General features: G+C 44.9%; 4 protein-coding genes across 10 annotated transcripts in view; 2 read left to right on the forward strand and 2 right to left on the reverse strand.

Annotated features, from left to right (window-relative positions):
- Window positions 1-2,833: 2,833 nt before the first annotated feature.
- Window positions 2,834-4,517, forward strand: LOC108140783 (twist-related protein 1). Of its 3 annotated transcripts, none has more exons than XM_017263773.2 (5): window positions 2,834-2,968; window positions 3,449-3,645; window positions 3,705-3,975; window positions 4,077-4,288; window positions 4,344-4,517. In XM_017263773.2, exons 1-5 carry the CDS (start codon window positions 2,922-2,924, stop codon window positions 4,469-4,471), a joined length of 855 nt encoding a protein of 284 aa, XP_017119262.1. In that variant the 5' UTR covers window positions 2,834-2,921; the 3' UTR covers window positions 4,472-4,517. The 3 variants fall into 3 exon arrangements, with proteins under 3 accessions (XP_017119262.1, XP_017119263.1, XP_017119264.1); XM_017263774.2 differs by having other exon boundaries at window positions 3,705-3,963; XM_017263775.2 differs by having other exon boundaries at window positions 3,705-3,948.
- Window positions 4,518-4,621: 104 nt separating this feature from the next.
- On the reverse strand, window positions 4,622-7,199 carry LOC108140782 (growth hormone-regulated TBC protein 1-A). Of its 2 annotated transcripts, none has more exons than XM_017263772.2 (4): window positions 6,874-7,199; window positions 6,548-6,770; window positions 5,834-6,465; window positions 4,622-5,779 (listed from the first exon to the last, which is right to left on the reverse strand). In XM_017263772.2, the coding sequence occupies exons 2-4, from the start codon at window positions 6,574-6,576 to the stop codon at window positions 5,448-5,450; spliced, it is 993 nt and encodes a 330-aa protein (XP_017119261.1). In that variant the 5' UTR covers window positions 6,577-6,770; window positions 6,874-7,199; the 3' UTR covers window positions 4,622-5,447. The 2 variants fall into 2 exon arrangements, with proteins under 2 accessions (XP_017119261.1, XP_017119260.1); XM_017263771.2 differs by having other exon boundaries at window positions 6,548-6,792.
- A 428-nt stretch (window positions 7,200-7,627) lies between these two features.
- Window positions 7,628-8,689, forward strand: LOC108140648 (MICOS complex subunit MIC27). Its single transcript, XM_017263574.2, has 2 exons — window positions 7,628-7,934; window positions 7,997-8,689. Exons 1-2 carry the CDS (start codon window positions 7,783-7,785, stop codon window positions 8,532-8,534), a joined length of 690 nt encoding a protein of 229 aa, XP_017119063.1. The 5' UTR covers window positions 7,628-7,782; the 3' UTR covers window positions 8,535-8,689.
- A 405-nt stretch (window positions 8,690-9,094) lies between these two features.
- Window positions 9,095-17,002, reverse strand: part of LOC108140647 (serine proteinase stubble) — a 33,009-nt gene continuing 25,101 nt past the window's right edge. For all 4 annotated transcript variants that reach the window (XM_017263573.2, XM_041709271.1, XM_041709270.1 and 1 more), the window contains 9 exons: window positions 16,133-16,195; window positions 14,820-15,419; window positions 13,819-14,021; window positions 13,399-13,715; window positions 11,874-12,360; window positions 11,023-11,212; window positions 10,638-10,935; window positions 9,860-10,009; window positions 9,095-9,791 (listed from right to left, as the gene is read on the reverse strand). In XM_017263573.2, the coding sequence (XP_017119062.1) occupies window positions 9,657-9,791; window positions 9,860-10,009; window positions 10,638-10,935; window positions 11,023-11,212; window positions 11,874-12,360; window positions 13,399-13,715; window positions 13,819-14,021; window positions 14,820-15,419; window positions 16,133-16,173 (2,421 nt within the window). In that variant the 5' untranslated portion in view covers window positions 16,174-16,195 and the 3' untranslated portion in view covers window positions 9,095-9,656. The remainder of the gene's footprint in view (window positions 9,792-9,859; window positions 10,010-10,637; window positions 10,936-11,022; window positions 11,213-11,873; window positions 12,361-13,398; window positions 13,716-13,818; window positions 14,022-14,819; window positions 15,420-16,132; window positions 16,196-17,002) is intronic.

Consider the following 17,002-nt stretch of genomic DNA (forward strand, 5'->3'; position numbering starts at 1 on the left):
CAGTTTGGGCCTGCAAATTTAGTTCTAATAATTATTAGTATTAATCTTTTTGTTTGGGAACCTGTTTTCGGAAACTTGCCGGGATAGTCCCAAGTATTTGCCCCAGAAAGCACAGGAATATCCCCTGCATATAAAGCTAAGGCGAAACCCGGAAGATAATTTGCCAACCAATTTTCCTTTTTTAAGCTTTCGTGAAAAGCTTTCACTTTTCGAGCTGAAACTCACCTCAGCCGCTGGCGCCAAGGATGTTTGCTTTTCCCAGGATACTCTGGCACGGCGAATCCGAGCGCATGAAATGGCAGGGACTTAGCACGCATTAAACAACATCAAAATAAACAAACAATTTCGCAGACAATTGCTCCGGGCAGTTTGAAGCAGCCGCAGCGAATTGCGGTCGAAGTTCCGCTGGGGGTTGGGGCGGGATTATCCTTGCGGAAAAGTGGTCGTGTGCCGCTACAGAGATTCACAGAATGGATTTACTCTGGTTTGGATGCCAGGCGCTAATCGATATGTACCAGACAAGGGTCCTGAGCCCTGTCAGCCACTCCAGATGGGGTGGCCTGCGGTTGATGGCTGCGTTTGCAGCTCCTTGACACTATCAATCTGTTTTACGTACTTGCCCAGTGTGTGAGAACCATTTGATTCAATTATGCCAACTGACTGATCTCAGATAATCTTGGGGTTTTCACAACAAAAAAATCTCAGCTAGATAAAGCTAGTGCCAACCTTGATTACCATTGCACTTTGAGTTAAACGCTTGCGAAATTTAACTCTTTTATTAGCTACGTCAGCTCTGGAGATGATTAAAAAATTTGTACTCAATCAACTTGATTATCAAATTAAAAATACATAATCTGATTTTAAAGTTCAAAGTTGGTTTGATTTTAGTGGGTGGTTTGGTTTTATTTTAGATACTTCTAAGTTAGTTTTAAAAAGATTATTGGATTAGATTCATTTAGTGTTGATGTTTAATTATTTTTAAGCTAAAATCATATGAAGGGCAAAGCAAACTAATTTTTGCACTTTAACTTATTCCCACAAAGTCTGCTACTTAATTATCCGCCTCACTTTAAGGTTATAGCCCTTACTTAAATTAGCATGTTCCGTCCAGCTTAGACCCATTGGACTTCTCCAGTAATACTCTTATATGCAAATCAAATGGGCTCAGGATATTCATTCTATTTATTTTTGGTTTTCCCACAGTCCGCGATTTACAATTCTTTCGGTGCACTCGTTTTGAAATGCGATAATTTAATTGTGGTGCGATGACAAGTCCACCTCACTGGTTTAGGGTTAGGTTTAGGATTAGGGGGAGGCTATACGGGAAGTACCAGTCTATAGGGCGGTTTTCCTGCGGCAATTGCAAAAGTTAAATTAACAATCGTGTTTACATTGGTTGGTAACAAGATTTCACTTAAGGATGTCAGCTTTGTTCGCGGCACCACACATTCCTATCTGCCGCTCAATCGCTTTGGACTTGAATTGTGCCCCGGATTCGGGCACTTACCCTCCATCAGAACTGATTACTGTCATCAGACCCCGGAGTTCTGGGTGCGAGGGGTGTGCGAAGTGTGCGCCGACGCGTGCGACAAGCAAATTTGTCTGGTAATGAAAAGGTTTGCGCATCCGCCCTGACATATTGCCGGCTCTTTGTTCTCGGGATCGGACTGCTCGGGATTTTCGCGCCTCGGGTTAGGGCACGCGACCTGGTCGCCTGACTGGGCGGGGACCTCTCCGCTCTGACGTGGCTGACGAAACTGACGTAGCTAATTTGCGACAAACCAAAACATCAAATAAACATAATTCAATTTCAACAATTGCCCCGTGACGTCTGTTGACAAAGACTGCGGCTTCGAGTGGTTCCTGATCCTGATCCCGTTTCTGGTTCTGGTTGGGTTAAATGATCCGTGAAATGTAGCGACCAGTCCTATCTGCGTTGGATCTAATTGCCCTGGTTCTGCTTGGTCCGCATCCCGTGGGAATCAAACTCCAGTTGAGTCGGATCAACAGGTTCTCGGACCCCTATATCGCACTCCGATTACTGGCAGACTTTTCGACTCCCATTTGCCCGTAGAACTGTACTTTAAGGGGAGCACGATAGGGTTATCTGGGGTAGGTCCCCCATCCTTAAAGCATCCTTTCTTGCTCTCCCACGTCATCAAAGCGGTGGACACAAACATGGCGGCTCCCTGCTGTGCGAAATATAATGGCAGTCTGTCAAAAACAGGTGAAGGAAGCACAAAGCGAATGCTGGAGCTGAAGCCAAAACTGAGGGGGAGTGACTGGAATTTTGGAATGTCGGTAAGAGCGAATTAAAGATACCCTCCAATCAACAAGGATATGTTTGATGTTTGGATTAAAAGTGATATAAAAAATTATTAATATTTCTAAATCTACTGGCTTAAATTAAAAAAAAATTATTAAATGTTACTTAGGAAAGAAAAATGCAAGGGACGAAACGCCACTGACAAGCGCTTGAAATAATATTTTACAGCTTTAGCCCAAGATCAAATAACATATCTAATAAACCCAAGAAATCAATTATCATAATTAACTCCAAATCCAGAACTACGCCCAGCAATCGACGGTCAGCCAGAGGCGAGTAAATCCTGCGAACTTCCCACAGCATCCGCTCCCTTTACATGGGCAAACACCCTGTACTTGGCAGGCTCCGCCCATCGAGTTCAAAACGCACGGCGACTGGCTGCAAGGATACTTAGGGGTTGTTCATGTCCTTACCAGAGTTGCGGCATTTCCAATTGGATCTGCAGCACTATAAAAGGCTCGCAATTCCCGGGAGATGGACTCATTAAAGTTTTTAACTTATTGGACAGCGGAAGTGCGTAAAGGTGTCGGAAAAAAAAAACTTTTAATTTATTAAATTAATAGAATAATCTTAAGTAAGGAAAGTTCAAGAAAAAATGTCGCGAAACCAATTGCCGGACTCCTCTTCCTCACCACCCATAAGGTACGGTCTTTAAACACACAAAATTAATTATTAAAACATAAAACATATATGGTCAAAAAGTCAGTGATTGAAGTACGACATGCGTAATGCTAGATCTCAACAATTATAACTTATTAAGTATTAAATAATGGAAAAACGTTATGAACCAAAGTTAACATTGATAATATTCCTTAATAACTAAGCTTTAACAAAAGTGCGGCCACGCCCAAAAACTGTGTTGACTCTTGCTGTGCCGTCGGAAACTCAACGAATTGCAGTTTTTAGAAAAAATGTATAGCTGTATTTTTGAATGAAAAACGAATTCTAAAGTGGCTACTACCACTAAAATACTATTTTCATGACCGCAGCTACATTACATGAATTAATTATATATATATTATAACGGTTTTAGGTCCTATTTTTTCAATTAATAGTTGAAGCTTACATTTAAAACAAGATTTTGCCTTTTTTAAATAAACCATTCCTTATTTTTACCCATAGTCATTTACCCTTTCACAACTTTGACGATGATCTGATTAACGATCTGCCCTCCTGCATTTATGCGGGCCAGCATCAGGGTGGAAGCGCCACCGGAGGAGGCGGCGGTGGGTCAGGAGGAGCCGGTGGCAACTCCGGGCTACGTCTCAGCTCGAATAATCTACGTCACATCCAACAGCATTATATGCAGCACAGCGGAGGTAAGAACTTAATATATATTTACAATGAATTTTTCCTCAGGTGTATTTAAATATTCCAGAGAACATGCTAGACTCCTCAACGAATCCCATGGGGGTGCACAATTCCGGGGGTGGAGCACCCCTGATGTGCAACAGTCCCAGTGCCAGCAGCAGCGGAGGAGGCGGCGCCAACGGAGGATCAGCCACTCCGGGCGGAGGAAGTGGCCCCAATCCCGGGTACGGATCCGTGGGAGCCACAGCTGCGTCCAACTACAAAATGCAGCGACAAGCGGCCAATGTGCGGGAAAGGAAACGCATCCAGAGGTCCGCCCCAACTGGGTACACCAAATGGTCTTTTCCATTTTACAACTTCCTAACAACTGCTATCCATAACATGGATTTTGTAACTAACGGGCTTTCCTTTTTTTTCGAATTTTCCTTGCGCTTTGCAGTAGCATCAATTCGGCCTTCGATGAGTTAAGGGTCCATGTGCCCACTTTTCCGTACGAGAAACGTTTGAGCAAGATCGACACTTTGCGCCTGGCCATCGCCTATATATCCTTGCTCCGTGAAGTGCTCCAAACTGACTACGACCCATTAACCTATGTGGAGAAGTGTCTGCGGGGGGAGATCAAAGCGGATCGGGCTAACTGGAATACAAGTGGTGAGTGGAGGAGTTCTCCGGATTATCAATGTTTGTTAAACTGTTCGATTTGCAGATCTAACAGCACGCCTCTCCTGGATCAATTGGGAGAACCTCGGCGTCCATCCTGGCAGGCGAACGCTGCTCACATCACTGGCTTTATCCTCGGATCCTCTGTGCGGTGCCCACTGTGGAATGCCATAAATATATTCTGAAATTCATAGGCTTAGCCTGTCGACTGCTTAAAGCACTTACCACTTAAACTTTTGATCTTCCCTAGAATACACCAAAGTCTTCCCTTTATGGTTTTAATCTCCCAATTTAGTTAAAGACTGTATAAATTTCTACAGTAACTAACAGTTAGCAATAGTTTTATTTGAAAAGCATGTAGGCTGCATCAAATACAAAACCCATCAGCCATTGAAACCCTCTTCCGTGTAAGGAAATAGTTTTGGGTTCAATGACTTGCGGGGTAATGCATTTACAAATCAATTCCTCAAATTATATTTCAGGATAAATCTTTTGTAAATAGTATTGAGTATTGGGCAACCGATTCGAGACAAACCGGTTGCGGCTAACAGACGTTTTACAGTTAGTCAACTATGTAACAACTTTAAAAGCATTTATATATATAAAAGTAAATACATGTTTTATCTAGACGTAGACATTTACATAGCTTCCTATCAAAGTACATACATATACTCGAAAATAAATACTTCATTGATCAACAAGATAACTTAGAACACAAATTGTTTGTTGTTGGGTGAAACGTGGGCTAAATGCGCTTATAGTCTACATGCGGAAGATATCAACTAGAAACTTTTGGCTACTACTTCTACTACAAAAGGTACGTACACATGCGGTAAAACTAATCTGATCTTTTCTGTTCCATTTTAAATTTCGCTTTGGTAACTCAATTTGATTTCGTTGGCTAATACTCGAATTATTTTGGCCTTAACTACAATTGGGCTACAATGGTAATACAAATGCGCGCACATATAAATACGTTCTATATAGAAACGATTACATAATGCACACTCACAATCATGAACATAAAAACAATGACACGGGTGAACTACGCTCCTAATAATTGAATTTTTCGATTGCTTCTCCAATTTGATTTTGGGTTTGTTGCTTTTGTTTGATCTGTTGGTCATAAAGCCCCATTCTAATGAGCTTTTTAGGCCGGATTGAGCACAGCTACCTTGCGCAGGCTCTCCAGCTCACTTTTTTTTAGGCGCAGACTGAACATGGCCTCCACAAAGCCATGACAGTCTGTCACGATGCTGTCCTGGATCATGGTGTCCCGGAATAAGTTGGCCAGGGCCGCAATGTCGTCGCAGGCCAGAATGTCATTCTTGTGGGTGACGAACATGGCCAGGGCAGCACGGAAAACAATTTTATAGCCCTCAGCGAAGACGCAGTCCCAGATACGCAGCACCGTCTCCACGGGCAGCACTTCGGCAAAGATGCAGATAAACCATTTGCTGGCAATCACCGGATAGGGCAGGCCTTGAAATAAAAACGAGTTATAAATGAGTTGGCAAAGGCAGAGAGTAAACTTACCCAAGTTATCCACTTGTCGGTTCACAGCGGGAATCCGCCGGATGACCAACTCCCGAAATACGGCAAGGTCCCTCAGCAGATTAGCCATGTTGTGCGAGTGATACTGCGGCACGATGTTCTCCACGATATGCTTGAGCAGCCAGAAGGACTTTTCCTCGTCGTCGGTGACGATCAGCAGCAGGCCGGCTATGTAGTTGAGCCCCTGGCAGTAGCCCACGTCCCGGTTGTGGTGGGCGTAGGCGATGAGGATGTTGTACAGGCGTTGCTTCTTCGTGTCGAAGTGAATATTGTCGGGGAAGGTACGAGGTAGATCGATTGATATGGAATCGCTGATTTCCTTGTCGAATGGCTCGATGCGCAGCAGGTTGCGAAAGAGATCCGGAGAGCGTCGTTGGGCGGCGGCGGCGCCGGATATCTTCATCCAGACGTCTGGACGGTACGGACCAGGGATGCCCTTTCGTATGTACCGCTTCAGCTTGGCGTCCATTTGGGTGAGATCGGTGTTCTGCTGGAGTATAGCCTCCCATTTCATGCGGCGTCGCGTGAGCGTCTTTAAATAACCATCCATGAACTTGGAGTAGTTGTTGTAGTCGAAGTGGTCGCCACGCTTGAAGCCATACTCGTCCACATCGCTAACCACGTGCGGTTAGGGTGGGGAAAATAGTGAAATTAGTGAAAATGAGTGAAATTCGAAGCTATAAACGGGCTGCTCACCTGAACTTTGAACTTGCGGTAGCATCCATATGAACTAATGACTAGAGTTTCTATTGCTCACAGTGAGGAAGTGTGGTTTTGTTTGGTCGCTGGCCACGATTTCCTGTCAGCCGCTCGACGTCCGTGGCATTGGCATGGCCCGAAAAAAAAGGTTTTAGTATTCAGGGCACGTTGCGCGGTTACGTCGCTGCTTATTTCGCTGCCGCTTCCACTTCTACTGCAACTGCAAGCAAATCGAATTGAACCTGCGTTAAACGTCAATAAACATTGCCTGATACTTGGGCCCTTCGTTTATTTATAAGACAAGTTAGCCTTGCGGGCACTACCTTTGCCTACGCCTCGTCCTTGAGCGGTGGGTGGCCTTTTGTGCGCGCCCACTCGATGTTGCTGCCTCTGCTGCAGAACTGATAACATTAACGGACCGACGGCCGAAGTGGGTGGGCGGCCGACGCACAGATGTGGGAGTGTGGGCGGTCGGACGGGGCTGTTCCGCTGGGCGTGCGCTTGCAGGTGGTCGATGGCAGTTTATCTGACGGTAGTGATTTCATTGAAGATTGCTGGTCCGCTTATCAGTGGGCTTAAGTTGGTTTATTTTGGTTTTTATTGTATAGCGAATAAAATAGAGGTGGAGAAACATGGCTGTCATCGACGATATCAAAACATCGTTAATATCGATGTTCCTTTCCGCGATATATCGATTAGCATAAATAACCGTTTTAAATTAGGCTTGAATTGAAATATAAACTAGGTTTTAAAACAAACTAATTGTATTTTAACGAATATTTTTAGAAGAGTATATAAGAACAGTAAACAAATATATATTTTATTATATTGGACATTAAAGTGGTGGCATTTTAAGTGCTTCAGTTAAAATAAGTATATTGAACGGTTTTCCAAATCTAATATTTTAGGAATTTGATTTAGTATCTATAAAATAAATTTTAATAAGCACCTGATTTTTTATTAACCATTTTGTGTTAAACGGTTTGACTAACCGTATGCCGATATATCGGAAACGGACCACCCACACGTGACCCCAGCGAACATCTGTTGCACGAATCACCCGATGCCGTCATTCCGCGTCATTCAGTCGTATCGTGCCCTGACAAATTACGCAATGTCTAACAACTGATGTAAAACATAAGCAATTTTACCTAACAGTTGACTAAATTCCGTGTGTACACACGCTCCGATCGACCCAGCGAGGCACTTCATCCAGCGCTGACCACTTCGAGATGCTGCGCACGACGGCGACGATGGGAATCATGGCGGCGGTGGCCGTGAAAGCGGCTGCCGAGCCCCAAAAACCCGCCTCCAGTGCGGCTGATTGCAGCCTGGTGTGCCGGCCCAGCGAACTGCCTATCTACGGCAGTCTGCGCAAGACAGAGTGAGTAATCCGCATTTGGACAGGATCGCATTCTAATCTTGCCTCCTTTAACTTCCCCAAAGACCCAAGCCAGAGCGGCATCCTCCACAGGATTCGGTGCTGCACAAGAACATTGAAGCCGGAGTACGTTTCGTCCGCGAGGAGGTCCAGTCTGGCTACAAGGCTGTGGCCGACCAGGCCGGCATTGTGGGACATTACGTGGAAACGGCCAAGGCTCACACGCAGCACACCATCGACCTCCTCAACGAGCCCCAGAACTCGCTGCACCGCAGCGGAGCCATCGTGGTGGGCGGCCTTGCCGGATTCATCTTCGCCGCCCGCGGAGGCTTCATCAAGAAGGTGGTGTACACCGGCATCGGAGCCGGAGCGGTGGCCTCCCTCTGCTATCCCCGCCAGGCGGAGGAGAACTGCCGCGTGGTGCTGTACGAGGGCCGCAAGATCTTCGCCGTGGCCTACAACTTCATCAAGGGCGTCAAGCCCGGCGAGGAGGTGGCCATCGAGCCCATCCAAAAGTTCCCCACATCGCTGGAGGACCTCAAGTATTTGGCCGGTGACTTGTACGATGAGGCCAAGGACCTGATCTTCCCCAAGAAGAAGTAGGCGAGCCCCCGAAAAAACCTCCATCCGGCCGTGAAGTGTGCATCGATTTAAGTTCAGTGAAGCTTGGATTCTTTCCGATTATGTGATCAAGCTGGAAGTAGTTATCTCTTTTCTTGTTGCCAGAAATAAATGGCCTCGCGTCGAAAAAGTGAAAACCCCCCGAAAATATGTTGGCTTATGTGTGTGGGCCGTGGCCAGAACCCGCTGCTCTCACATGAATCTTCGAGTGATTAATTGGGCGGCTGACCGGAGGTGTTGGGTGTCAAGTCAAATGTCACGCCAGTGAGCTGTTGAAAAGTGAAATCCGGAGGAAAGTGGCCACTGCGGATGATGTCTCACATCTCGCATCTCCCCACGTGCAAATCGATTGTGCCAATCATCTTCAATGGCCCGCAGCCGAACATGGCGATGGCGATGGCGATGACTGCAAATTGTGTGAATGGTTTTGGACCCTCGGGGCCTAAAATTGTTGAGGAGGAAATCGGCTCTTATGGCGATGGGTATCTGTATCTCCACTGGACCAGTTCACCGAGGTCTGCCTTATTATTTATTAGACTATATTTTCAGTAATCTTTTATTGCTCTCGAGCTTTCGCATCGCTATAGATAAACTTGTTCTTTGGGCAAGATACAAACAACGTTAAGATGTCTGCATGCATTTGTTTACAATAAATATAGATTTAGTTAATTGTTAAATATAACTACTATTTCTAAAATACCAACAACTTGTGGACATGCAAATGACTCTCCATCTCCCCTTCCCGTTTCCCATTCCCATCCCCCTATTCCCGCTCTTTTCGGCTATGTACAATTAGAGAATCTCCCGAATCGAAATCCGACCGTTTTCCGTGTTAGACAACTTACGGCTCTAACATTTTCGCTAGACTAACTTAGTGGGCGTTGACTGTGTTTGTGTGGGTGAGTGAGTGCGAATAGGGGTGTGGCAGTGGCCCACAAGGCCAAGTCAAGGTCAATGCTGTTAAAATTGTTAAATTGAAGCTAACTACGCTTAACATTCTTTTAAGATAAATCACACAAGACTTAAAGCTACAACTGATAAATTAAAACAATAACAAAAGTCGAGCTGCCATTATCATAATCGCCACGATCTCCAGACTGATCATCATCTGACATGCTCCAGTATCCACGGCGTGAACTTGGAGATGCGCGTACAGACCCCGGGCAGATTGGCCTCGGCGCAGCCAATGCCCCAGGATATGATCCCGGCCAGAAAGAAGCGGCCATCCTGCGACTTGGCCTGGAGTAGTAGATTAAGATTTTGGCTTAGCAAACATTTGATTGGACTAACAGTTTCCAGACACTCACCTGCAGTGGTCCTCCCGAATCGCCCTGACAGGAGTCCTGGCCTCCGGTCTCATAGCCCGCACACAGGAATATATCCGGAATGAATTCCTGGCGACCGGCGCGCATGAACATAGATTTGCAATTGTCGTTACTTACAATCGGCACAGAGACCTATTCGTCGTGAATTAAGTGAATAAAATGGATTAGAATAATACTACCAAAAAAATATTACTAATTAAAAACAAAAACTTTTAATAGAATGACACAATTTTGAAAATATCTCGAATTTCGTCATCTTTAAAATTGGTTAATATAACATTAGGTATGAAAATAGTATTTCAGTTTTGGTTTGAAAATTCCTTAACCATTATTTTGTTAGATTTTAAATGTAGTACGTAAGTAATTTCATCCAATTTAAAGCTTTTACTTGTTTGAGGGTCTTTCTGACTTATTGATTTTCTTAACACTATGTCATATTTTAAGTTCTCACCCATTTATTTACATATATCTCAATTTGAAGTTTTTACTCCTTAGGTTCGCAATGTGTAGCCCTTGACTATCTTTAATTTTTTTAAAAATATTTTGTCATACTTAAAGTTATTACACATTTATTTTCATCTTGTTTGAAGCTTTTGCTGTCCATGTAAATCCTTTTATGATCATACTGTATAACCCTAATTGCTATCTCCCCCATCATACCCATACCCCACCCAAGACATTCATTTGCCTGCACAGCATTCGCTACGGTTTTCATTGTCGCTGGGGTTTGAAATGGAGCTTAAGCCGAAGCAATACTCACCTCTTGGAGGACGGAGGGCAGGGTGCCGCCCTCGCTGAGACGACCCCAGCCGGTGACCGTGGCGTTCATGCCAATTAGAAGGCTCTCCGTTTCGGGCAGGCAAATGGGACTGACATGCGGAGCGAATTCGAGCGGCTGCTCCAGCTTGACCAGCGCCAGGTCGTACTCGTACGTGAGGAAGCTGTACTTGGGATGCACCACCTTCTTGGCCACCCCGCGCTCGATGTAGGGCAGCTGCTCCTGCACATGCGAGAAGTCGTACTCGCCCACGCGGATGCGTATTTGCGAGATTAGTAGGCTGCGGATGGAACAGGACAAAACAGAACAGATTAGCTCGATCTGGATCTGGATCTAGTCCGGTTTGGGTCGCTGTCGATCCACTCACTCGTCCACGCAGTGTCCGGCGGTGGCTATCCAGTTCTCGTTGATCAAAGCGCCACCGCAACGGTGGGTGCTGGAGAATCCGAAGAAGGAGGTGCGCCGCACCGACACCTGCCAGGGCCAACGACCGAAGGCCGCGCTCTTGCCGCCCACGATCCGCGTCTCTGGACGCGCCAGCGTCGGCACTCCGCACTCTGCAATTGCGGCAATAACAAATTGCATTGTCAGTTGGGTGCTTGGAACGGCCTGCACATACTAGCCACTACATATCAATTCGGACTTGTCTCTGCTTTTTGGGAAGCTGTATCTCGGACTTCACAAATTGAATCTTTATCTGTCTAAGAAATTACTTTTTCGCAATCAGAAATTGCACTCAACAGTGTTCAAATATTATCAAAATTAAAGTAATTTTGGTTTATTTTTCACCATTTAACAAAATACTCACATATATATATTACCGTTTAATATATAATTCAAAACTAAACTAACGATTTTAGTTAATACCCAATACTTGTATCTTCATTTGACATTATTACTGTTAATATATTTCAAAATATATTAAAATCAAGGATCAAAAATGATCGCTTTTGATATGTAAATATCTCTATAAAGGAATTGAGCTAGACCTATGTTCTAAAAAATAACTATAATCGTTACGGTCAATGCTTTTTTACATGATCTGAAATTTACTCATTGCAAAGTTATGGATTATTTCTTTAAATTTTAAGAATGAACCTTTTCTGAAATCCTCCAGAGAGTACTATTAAAAATTGCGAGCCGATATTCTTTTGTTTTGTTCTTTTTTCTTTTAGAAACCTCTTTCTATTTCTGTGAGTGCAGGGGCTTGGCACTTACCGCTGCGCGCCGCCGAAATGGTCTTCACATGGCCAAGAGCTCCGGAGTCGGGGCTGGAGGAGGAGGAGGAGGAGGAGGAGAAGGAGGAGGAGGAGGAGGAGGAGTCCGTTATCTCGTTGGTCTCGATGCCGGTGGTGGCCAGGACCGGCGGTCGGTGCGTGGGCTGCGTTGGCCGTTGGCTAGAGCTGGAGCTGGTGACGATTCCGCTGCTGCTGCTGCTGGTGGAACTGGAAGCGCTGGGGATCGGCCTGGTCGTGGTGGGTGTCTTGCCCGAGGTGGAGCTGGAGATCGCCGTGGTGGGCCGCTGGTAGGGTCTCGTGGGCTTGCTGGTCGTGGTTCTCCTTGATGTGGTTGCCGGCGTGGTTGTTCGTCGAGTGGTGGTCGTCGTTGTTGTTGTGGATGTGGATGTGGATGTGGATGTCGTCGAGGTGCTTGGCGATGGCCAAACCGAGGACGAGGATGCGGCTAATGATGTGCCCGGCGACAGCTGCAAGGCAGGCCAAAGTGGTAAACATTATGCTAAAATACTCGACCAGACTAGAGCGGCAAATCATTCTCCATTGCCATTCTCATTCTCAATCCCCATTTCCATTGCCATTCCCATTCCACGCAAAGAATCAATTTTTCATTTCGCCGCTTAATCTGCATTAAGTGGAAAACTTTAAAGTGGTGAAATCCGGATGCTCTTACTGGGTTCCCAACTATTTATGGATTAAAAAATTCCATCTCAAAAATTAATGAAATCTAAGGCTATTTTTTTCAGACGTATTCTAATTAAAACTTTTTAATTTTTTAATATTATGCTTAAACTATTTTATAATCAAATATTTATCTAATATCTAACCCAAATATTTTAATGGGTTCAATAAAATACAAGGTTATTTTTGTTTTTACTTGTCTACTACTATTCAAATCCTTTTCATTTTTAATTTTATGCTTAAACTATTTTACTTCCAAATATTTCTGTACATTGATTATTAACTTCATGACTAAAATGATCTATGTAAGGAATAGTTGTGTTTTATCTTAATAATATTAGGCCTGAGTAAGTAACAGAGTGAATAACAAAGTGAGTAATTATTACTCTACAAATTTATTGCTATTTTCGTATTAGCCTGTAAGTGATCATTTATATGTTTCTCGAAACCGAACTTTATCCCTTTATGGAATTCGCACTAGCAAGTTGCTTGTTCTGTTTGTGGTACCCTTTCATGGAAGAGTCCTAAATTCCACACACACCCCTGAGAGCGGCAGGCGAATCTTACATCAACTTTTGGCTCCGGCTCTGCATTGTGCAAACAATAAAATGTCCCCCAAGGCTGTGGCCTGCCATTATGGGGCTGAGGTTGGGGCTGCGGCTGCGGCTGCGGCTGAGACTAAGACTGAGGCACAGTCCCAGTCGAGGAGTAAATGACCTCGTGGCTCGTTTGTTTCGCTTTCGACATCAATGCATCACCCAGACTAAGTCAAAGAACCTGAACCTGAACCTGAAACTGAACCTGAGCCTGGACTCGTATTTACATACCTGCGGCCTGGTGGGGAGTTGCGGCTGGGGGGGATGCGTCTGGTCCGGCCAAATCAGCGACGTCGATGTCGTCGAGGTGGACGGCAACGGCACGGCGGTCGGAGGCGGCGGTGTCCGCTCGTAGACAATCGGTTTCTTTGTGGGCTTCGACGGCTTGGAGGGTCGCGCGGGCATTGGCAAATTGACGATGCCGGGCTTGGTCCAGCCGGTGGGTCGCGGCTTGGTAATAAAGCTCGGCTCGGTGGTCATCTGCCAGTGGTTCTGCTGATTCTGCTGATGCTGCTGCTGCTGCTGGGTCGATGTATGCCAAATGCTATCTGCGGATGGTATTTGTTTGTTACAATTCCTGCTAACAATGTACCACAGTTGGGCGGGGGCGCCAGGCCCCCTTTTCTATAGTCCATTGCCAATTTCACTTACTTTGACTCGAACTAGAACTGGAGCTGGAGCTGGAGCTGGAGCTGGAGCTCTGCGAGGCAGAGCTCTGCAGATCCGAGGCCGTGGTGGGCTTGCTCAGATAGGGCGGTGGATGCGGGCGCGCCAGAGTTCCCTGGTGGTGTGGGCCCGAAGGACGAATCACGAGGGTGCCAGCGCCATGGGGACGCTCAATGGTGGTCATACCGCTGGAGATGATAAGACAACGGAATCAATAAGTAAGGCACAGAAAAATTCAAAGTTAGTTGACTCTTCTTGTTAAATTATTAATTAATAAACACACAAATTCAATATAAAATCATTGCACTTTGCACTATTCAAGAAATGCAATAACATATGTTTATTTAAATTTAAGTGAACCACTAACCACACTTAGAAAAATCCTTAAGTCCAATGACCTAATGAGTATCAAAAGGACCTAAAAAGTGTCTAAACTTCTCTAACTACCTAAAAAGTAGGTAATTTAAATACTCTTTTGGTTTTTGAGTGTTTTCTGAGTGCTTAGCTATAGTTATCAAGATTATAAAACCCTTAAATCAAAAGCTTTGAAAAGTTCTTTCGTACTTTGAAGTAATAAAATTTAAAACTCCTAAGCTGATTGTAAAAGTAGGTCAAAAGTTATGTCATAATTAAATAATGTCATCATTATTTAAATTAATAAAATGAGTGATTTTAGTTCAATGCATATTTAGTAACGTGCTTAATGCATAATGACTAGTTCCTATTGGGCCATAATATAAAAGTTACTTTTTTTGATGTATTAGTATTACACAGCAAAAACTAGCTAGACTTTTATGTGCAAAAACAGGATCGGAACATTTTGAAAAGTTTGTATTCAAAATCGTTTTTAAGATTTGTAAAGTTCCGTTTTTCTGTGCAGCTATAATTCGTTAGTTAGGCTAAAACCTTTACTAATATTTATTTAGTACTTATTTATAAATAATTTGTTTTGGTTTTTTTTGCCATCAATAAAGGCAGTCGCTTACCTGATCATGGGCTTGTAGGGCGACGGCGGTCGCGGGCGGAGCGTGAGCGGCTTGGTGGGCCTCGTGTAGGAGAAGGCCGTCTGCGGCAGGACGATGTTGTCGGTGTAGTTGTGCGTGCAGCAGGAGCCGAACATGAAGGAGTCGACGCACATGCCCACGTGCCGGCCCTCGGACTTGATGCACTCCCACACGAACATGCAGGTGCCCTCGACGCGCCCAAAGGAGCACGGCTTGGGGCTGATCTTGAAGTTGTGGCCGCGCTGCAGCTGCTGCATCTGCGGGTAGCCCTCCAGGCGGTGCGGGCTGCGGTAGAAGCCGCCGGTCATGTCGTCGTCCTCGGAGGAGGAGGTGGATGGGGAGTCCAGGGACAGCGACTCGAGACTGTCGGGCGGTGTGATCAGCACCGCTGCCGCCGTGGCCAGGCAATTGACTAAGACTAAGGCTACTAATACTTCTACTATTTGGTCTAGACTGCGCCTGCTCCTCGCCGCAGCTCCTCCAGAGCCTCCCGATCCTCCCGATCCTCCGGAGCCCGCTGCTCTGTCGTTGACTAGCCAATGCCGTTTGGGACACATCTTGGTGGTTGCCGCTGTGCTGCTTCTGCAAGGAACAAGGCATGACAGTTTTCGGACATTAGTCTTGTTTCGCCTGCCGGAAACCATCCACCAGAACCCTGTTTGGTTTGGCCCTTCCCTCGCCGCTTGGTCCCCCCTCCCCCCACTAATTAAGCGCACTTGTCGCAACAAAAAGTGGCAGAAAAAAGCCAAAGTCAGGCAGCGATTTCTACTCTTTATGATTGTTGCTGCTGCTGCTGCTGTTGCTGTTGCTGCTGCTGCTGCTGCAGTTGTTGCTGCTGTCGCTGCAGTTTGTTTTTGTGTGTTGTTGCTGCTGGTGCTGTGCAGTCAGTGACTGGTTTAATTACAACTTTTCACTTTTGCTTCATAATCAGCTTTTTTCGTGGCTGTTGTCTTGTTTTATTGTTGAACAAGACTGGAAAAAATTTATTGCGATCGCACGACGGCGACGACGACGACGACGTCAAACGACACATGCTACAATTAATAATTTCTTGTCCCAAAAGCAAGTGCACTGCTGCCCAACCCCTTCTCAGCCTTTCAGCTTTTCAGCTGCAGCCCATCAAAGCGGAATCGTTGTGTTCGTTTTTTCTTGGTTATTTGAGCAAATTTAATTAAAGTTTAGCCAATCCATTGCTGGCCAAATTAGATGTTTGTAACCTAAACTGGTAGCACACATCGCTGCCTTCGGTTGCACCAGCCGCAACTTCACAATCCCCCCTCGGGATGTCAACTCACCTGTGTCTGAGACTGGGTCTGATTAAAGTCGCTTGCTTCATCGGTAACGTGCCGGGCGCATGTCTGCAATGGATTGCACGGAGAATGGTTAATAATCAGTATGGTTAGCAGAAGTCGGCTGTTAGAAAATCGTATGCTTTTTTTATTGTACCTTGTCTATGCTCTATGCTGTCGAGAATGCCGGGCAGAATGTGCCCGGCTGTAATTAGTGGTGTATGGGTATCTAACTATATGCGGTCATGCATACGGTGCTGCAGGCGGCCCACCCACCAGACAACCCACACTCACGGGATTGCGGTTAGCCGGCAACAGATCGTATTCACAAGATCGCCATCCATATGAATGTGATGATGATGATAATGGAGGCTTGCGGAAGGAAATGTGACAGGAGTTGGGGTCCGCGATGTGGATGTGCTGACAACACTTTGTGGGCGGGTTTGGGGCAATTATACGACACATGGGGGTATTACGCAATTTATGGAAGTTGAGATGAAGGATCTTTCGATTGGGAAGAGTTGGAGGGGTCTTAATGGTTACTGATCTATAAAATCATACATAAATTATTTAATTGACACTTTTATAATTTATAGATAGGCGATGTTGTACAGATGTGATAATTTTAGCATTGCCATTGATAATTTTTAAACTGACATATATAAAGTAAAAAATATTAAGTTTAAAAAAAAAAATAAATATGTATTTAATACGTCTTATTCTTGAACCTAGTTTTTAATTATTCTATTCTTTCCTTGGTTATTTTTATTTTTTACAAATCAACAAACCCTTAAACAAAAAAAACGTATCTGTAATACGTTACTCACGACCTAGAAACAATTTTTAAGTTTAAGAATTAAGAAATTTAAGCTTGCA

The sequence above is a fragment of the Drosophila elegans genome, unplaced genomic scaffold, assembly GCF_018152505.1.
Source record: "Drosophila elegans isolate 14027-0461.03 unplaced genomic scaffold, ASM1815250v1 contig_476, whole genome shotgun sequence".
NCBI classification, from domain to species: Eukaryota; Metazoa; Arthropoda; class Insecta; order Diptera; family Drosophilidae; genus Drosophila; species Drosophila elegans.